The sequence below is a fragment of the Tachypleus tridentatus genome, chromosome 8 (assembly GCF_004210375.1).
Source record: "Tachypleus tridentatus isolate NWPU-2018 chromosome 8, ASM421037v1, whole genome shotgun sequence".
NCBI classification, from domain to species: Eukaryota; Metazoa; Arthropoda; class Merostomata; order Xiphosura; family Limulidae; genus Tachypleus; species Tachypleus tridentatus.
Window position 1 is genome coordinate 114,310,147 of NC_134832.1, and position 6,820 is coordinate 114,316,966.

The window sequence follows — 6,820 nt, forward strand, 5'->3', positions numbered from 1 at the left end:
AAGTTTTATGCGACAAAATCCTTCTCGGCTGTTCTAAACCACTTTTTGTTAATATATCTTGAGCCGCTCTGATTGGACACCGCCTTATATCCGATACCTGACGTGTGATAAACGTCATTGGCCATTATGTGTGTGTGTGTGTGTATACGTATATATATTAGTTTTATACGTAATGACAAATATATTGTTAAGTCTTTAATAATGTTGATCTATACGTTTTTCTTCGATTTAAAACTAACCATGGTTTCAGAGACTATAGCTCCTAAAGAAACAGATAAAGTGCACATTTTCAAGAGTCTCTAAGTTCCTAAGGTTTTCGTCTGTTACAAATAGAAACAATGTTATCAATCACATCTGTATTGATGGTTAATCTGTATTTCTCAAGGTATATTACATCAGTTACTTGTTTCCACTTCGAATCGCAATTTTATTTCAAAGATAAAAGCAAGATGAAGCAAATAACCCAAACTTTACAAACAATTCAAGCTCCACGATCCTGGAATTGTGGAGTGTACTGTAACAGAAGAAGCGACTGTCGAGGTTTCAACTACAACTCAGACATCCAGGAATGTCAACTGTTGATGTGGCCTGACAACGAAACAATGATATCAGAAGGACATTCGGTTTGGTTCAAAAGGGTAATCTTGCTTTATATATATGTAAGAAAGGATATTTTGATTTTTTTCTGTGTAAATGTATTTCACTTATTTAATAAGCGATGACGATATATATCATGGCACAATAACTAAAGGTTTAAAACACTAAATATATATATTTATGTTCATTACTTTATTCAAACTACCAGCCTGACATAGGCTTCGATTTAGAAGATACTTTCCTTTTAAACCTTGACGGTGTTATAAGTAGTGGCCAATCCCACATTTTCTTGCTAAGTTGTAAGTTGGTGGTAGATGTTGTTGTCTAATTATTTTTTTTCTAGTTTATGACTTTAATATTAACACAGGCCTGATTAGGTAGCTTTGGAGGAGCTTTACGAGAAACTCATCAAACAATTAAACAAAATAAGTGCTTAATCTCTAAGGAAAAATATATTTGACGCCAGTTAAAAGATACAGGGTTGTGTTTCTGAAGCTGAATATTAGCGCTATTGTGAGTGCTGTTTGGATTGAGACTACCTCCATTATATATCCACTGGCGATGTAATCACGGCGTTCTTCAAATTAATATCTGTAGTTAGTTTAAAAAAACAAGTCCACAAAGGCTTCGGGTCTCAGTTCCAATTGAACTTACCACCGACAATAAATTTTATGAAAACAAAAATCACTATCTGTATTATTTTATTGTATTAGCACTTAGGTTTTGTTGTACCTTGAAAGTCGATTGCAGATAAAATTCTATAGCTATAGATAAATAAACTACAAGTAATTTGTTAGATATTTGGCTTCTTCTTGACCTTTAAAACTCAAACATGTTGGCGGAAAAATTTGTAGTCATGGTACGATGGTATTGTTATAATAAACACTTTTAAATGAACTCAAATTATACCATTTACAATAATAATTCTTAAACACCGTTTTCATTATAAAACACAATTCTACATATTAGGTCATAGCCTGTTAATAGTACATTTAGTATCACTACTACTTTTGACTATGGAAATTCTACACTTGTCATGTTTATTGAAACAAATAAAAATTGTGTTCATAATGGAAAATTTGAAAAAATAAACACTCTTGTGGGGCTAAATCTGATCTTTGTACACGAGTATTTCATGTTTCTCAGATTTCATTTAAATATCCATTTCAATCTGTTAGTTAATGGTCAACGGCTTATAACGTTGTTGAAGTCATTCATTTTTAATCTAAACATTGTTGGAAATTGATGTTCGAGAAAATAACGAAATATCACTAGTTTCTGATTGTTGTGGCGTTGTTGGCCTTAAGAGAAGTGCTCTGCTTATGATGTATCATTTCCGTGATGTAGTTTCTTACCATGTTATACATTTATCTACTTGTTTACCTTACTGATATAGAACGCAAGCTATATAGTCTGTACCTCAAACGAAACAACGAACATAAATTGTATTGCTGTATTGTGTATTGGGCGAAAAAAAAAGAGAAAGAAAAAGGAATTATTACTATTACATCTATTTCTTTAGAACATTGCTCTTTTTCTCACTAAATTATAATTCATGTCCATTTCTCACTGTGATAAAATTAGTTTTGTTCTTACAAAACTTACGGTGCTCAAGTCTAAAGAAGGCTATTTGGAAAAATTCAAACTGTAAGTTATTTGTTTTTCGGCACATAACTATAAACTTTGTAATTGACTATCAGCTTTGTGCCCACCATAAGTACAGAAACCTCAAAAACAATTTTGAGCGTTATTAATTTTCGTAATTATCGTTTGGTCACCAGGAGGACAATAAATATTACTATGAATTTGTTTATTTGTCATAAAGCAGAAAGCTACAGGATTGGTTATATGTGCTGTGTTCATCACAGGCATTGAAACACAATTTAGCTTTTTTATGTGCTCAGACTTACGGCTAAGTTACAGGGGAGCTACACTATTGAAACAAAATGTATACATAAAAGGAAAATGCATTCAACTCAATAAAGCATATGAAATACCTGAAACCTTAGAAATGTAAAGCAACATCATAATAAATAATCACATTCCAATGTGAACATTTAAGAGTCAGATTATGTAGTTGAAATCAACAAACTTTTTAGTTGCAAACAACAACAAAAGCAAAAACAGAAACCCTTTTAGAAGATAGGTAGAAGTTTTCCACTTAGCTGTATTGCTATAGTGTGTCTGGTATAAGGATTAGTTATACTTTAAATTTACATTATTTAGTCAACTGTAGTACATGCATTAAACTTAAACTTTTTGTGTTGCCTTCTGCGAGATGTTCACGGTTTGTGTTATTTTAAATTATCTATATATTATTTATACGGAGCCAGCCTCTATTAAGTCTAAATACAAGTATTTTTAATGCTCAAAGTGTAAGAATCAATCTAAACATTCCAGAGAAACATTCTCAGTTAAAAGTAGTTTCTTAAGTTCATAAATCTTCAAATGACAAACGTATTGTTACTGTTGAGATGAAAATATTACTTAGTTATCATTATTGAAGCGTTTATAATTTATAATATGTCAAATTATATCTTAGTATACAAAAGGTTAAATATACTATATTGAAATAATTTTGTAAACACAATTCCGTATTTCATATGACAGTTACAGCCGTTACAATGTCGCGGTAGAACGTCAGGTATCATAACTACGTTTGGATATAGTTTAATTATTCGCATATAGTGTGATGTCAACGAAAATTGGTCGCTTCTAGAAAAGTCATGTAAGAGACATTTCCGACACTAAAATCATAAATATATGTTGAGATCAGAGATTCATAATTTCCAAAATAGGTATATCTCTTGTACTTCACGTACGTAACTGCACTGGAAAACAAAGGAACATATATATTATTTTGAAACACGCTGACCATCTAGAAAAAGACCTACAACAAGTCGTACCATAACTGTGGCAAGCCAATTTTGCCCTCTTTTAACAAAGGAGAATCCACCAACACATTCAGACAGCGATATACAATATAGTCGAAGAATAATCGCCATGAAAAGCGATAAAATTCACGTGAACACAGTTTGCTTCCATGGCATATCAGTAGTTGTGGATTGAAACGGATACTTATGGTATTCCATAAAAAGAGTTACGACTGTGACAGAGTCTATGAAACCGTCATTCCCGTACACTAGATGGAATGTCAGCAAGGAAGAAGGAGGAGCTTTGGACATGATATTTTATGATTGACAGTTTTGCGACAAAAACTTCGCTGCAGGGCTATTGTCAAAAAGCAACATCATCAGGTGGAGCATGACCGACCTTGGTGACATGGAAGGTAGCAATGTATTGAGGCTTGAATATCGTTTTCATATGATGTACTCGACTAAAGTGTACACATACGTGTGTGTGTTGCAACTTGTAAAGCCGTATCTAGGAATCACTTTTTGATATCTGTTAACAATTTTGTTGATACGACTTTCCTTTTGCCTTTTTAACCAACAGATCACGTGTACAGACAACCCATGTGAAAATGGTGGATCATGTCGAGATAGACCAGGATACATTCATCAGTACAAGTGTGACTGTTTACAAGGTTGGTGTGGAAGGAGATGTGAAGAACGTAAGTCTTGTCATGTTCAATTAATTGTTTCAGCAGTTAAACCAAAAGTTTTTTCCCTATGTTTATTTTAGTTATAATAATAAATATATTCTGCACCTTTTAAGAAATTTGTTCATAATGAAATGTTTGAATAAATATAAGTAACTCTGTAGAAAAATTCATTATCGTGTTTTAAACATCTTGTGAGTAAAATATTTTACCTCAGATCTTACATCCTACATCTCATGATGCCACAGTTATATGTATATTGATTAATAAACAAACGACACATTAAAGTATACATTATCACATTTTGTCTCACAAAACAGCATTTTTCAGACATTCATTAAGCTTCTAAAATTCGGTTTATAGTGAATAATATCACAACGCAATTAACAATCACGATTTAAACAATTGCACAATATCCCATGAAATAAGTTATCTTCAACTTGAATACTTGTAAATTATATCTAATTATAGTCAAATATTCTTAGTTTTATAATCAGTACCTAAACTGTTGATGTTTTGAATACCAACCTAATTACACAAACCATTTTTTAATTTTGAAAAGTAACTATACTTATTTTGAACGATAATCTAAGTTGTGTAAAATACTAATTGTTCTTCAATCACACATTAACTGTCTTAGTACAGTATACTGTAATTCTTAATACATTGTATTGTATTGGTTGTAAAAACAAACAAACAATAGAATGTAAAGCACTTTCATTTCTAAATTTCAGTTTGTAGTCTTAGTTTTAAATCGAAACATGACAAATATTCATTTATTATTGAAAATCATTTTTCTTTATTTATTTCAGTTCATTACAACGGCACCGATAATACCTGCTTCTGGCTTTATGATTTGATGATTTTATCCGTTTCCACCCCAGATGAGTGTATGAGACGGTGTCTTGATCGTCCCCTATGTAAAAGTACAGCCTTTAACAATGATTTGAATTCATGTTACTTGAAGACGAAAGATCACACCGAGATTGACTTGACTCCTGGTTGTTATGGATTGATTTACGCATACTATTATCCTTTGAAAGAATGCTATAATTAAAGCATAAATATTTTCATCTGAAAATGTTCTGTATTATTGTGTTTAGTTTTTTTATGTAAACATTTTTTACATAAAATTTCACTGAGTTTAATCAATGAAATATTAGTTTATTTTCACAAGTGAGTTACACATGTTACTATTTGATTGCTTGATAAGAACTGTTATATTTTAAAGCTTCACCAAAACTTCTGCCACCACGGTGGTTCAGCGATAAGTCAGTAGACTGATAAGGCTAGATTTTGAGTTTAAATACACATGGTATGGACCCGGCATGGCCAGGTGGTTAAGGCATTTAACTCGTTATCTGAGGACCGCGGTTTCGAATTCCAGTCACACCAAACATGCTCGCTCTTACAGCCGTGGAGGAATTATAATGTGAAGGTCAATTTCACTATTTGTTAGTGAAAGAGTATCCCAAGAGTTGGCGGTGGGTGGCGATGACTAGCTGTCTTTCCTCTAGTCTTATACTGTAAAATTAGGGACGGCTAGCGCAGATTGTCCTCGTGTAGCTTTACGAGAAATTTAAAACAAACAAATCCGTAATGGGCAGAATACAGATAGCCTATTGTATACTTTTATGCGTCAAAACAACATCACTAACCAACAACTATATAAATTTGTAAATTTTTAAAGCACTTTTTAGAAATTCCTTGAAGGGATATAACACTATTAATTTTACTTTAAATTCTACCCCTTAAAACATAGATAACTTATACCTAATTATGTTTTACATTTCGTGATGTTTCACGGCGAACTATTAAACATAACACAAGACATAACAAATAGCTTTTTTTTAAATTATGTTTAGCGTTTATATACAATAGAGCTTGACGATAACAAATTCTGAAAAAAAGTTCTAGAACAAAAAATAAAACAAAATCTGAATAAATTAGCAATAATAAACTTATTTAAATCTATTTTGCGTGAATATTTATCAATGGATCGTCCTAAATTGAGCTTCAATAAAATAACTTTTAGCTTGATTGCTATAAAGCAAAGTCACATTGAGCTATCTGCTGTGTTTACATTTGGAAATCGAACCTCTTATTATAGTGTTATAAGTCCGTAGACATACCACTATCCAAGTAGGATATATAGCTTATGGAATATTATTCTTTAGAAAATTATTTGAGCTCTTTACTAAAGTGATTTTAAACCAAAGAACTAATATAGCGGTATATCAATAATCTTTCAGTCATTGATTTAGAATCAAAATCTCTGAAAGAATAAAAGAGATTTAGTGCAAAAATAATTATTTATTTTAATTATGTTACAGTAATTGTCTTAACAGAAGGAAACTGTGAGTGTGGCACCATCTTACAGCATATCGTACAACTAGAATTGTTGTTGTTGCTTTGAATTAAGCACAAAGCTACACAATGGACTATCTGTGCTCTGCCCACCACGGGTATCGAAACCTGGTTTTTAACGTTTTAAGTCCGCAGACATATCGCTGAGCCAGTGGGGGGCAATTTGAATTGCAATGCCTATTTAGTAGATCTCAATGTGGTTGAATTTTAATCGATAAAGAATTTCTGGTTGTGATGGCGTTGCAGGCAAAATAACAACACATTAATGATAATAAAATTTCATTGGATGATTTA

The 6,820-nt window shown here is 31.9% G+C and overlaps 1 protein-coding gene across 1 annotated transcript; it reads left to right on the forward strand.

The window, feature by feature from the left end:
• Positions 1-245: 245 nt before the first annotated feature.
• Positions 246-6,820, forward strand: LOC143224259 (uncharacterized). Its single transcript, XM_076452672.1, has 3 exons — positions 246-638; positions 4,054-4,171; positions 4,972-6,820. Exons 1-3 carry the CDS (start codon positions 339-341, stop codon positions 5,214-5,216), a joined length of 663 nt encoding a protein of 220 aa, XP_076308787.1. The 5' UTR covers positions 246-338; the 3' UTR covers positions 5,217-6,820.

Coding starts and splice junctions, on each gene's coding strand:
- LOC143224259 (XM_076452672.1), top strand. CDS start 339: ATGTTATCAATCACATCTGTATTGATGGTTAATCTGTATTTCTCAAGG. Junction 639..4,053: donor ATTCGGTTTGGTTCAAAAGG/GTAATCTTGCTT, acceptor TTTAACCAACAG/ATCACGTGTACAGACAACCC. Junction 4,172..4,971: donor TGGAAGGAGATGTGAAGAAC/GTAAGTCTTGTC, acceptor TATTTATTTCAG/TTCATTACAACGGCACCGAT.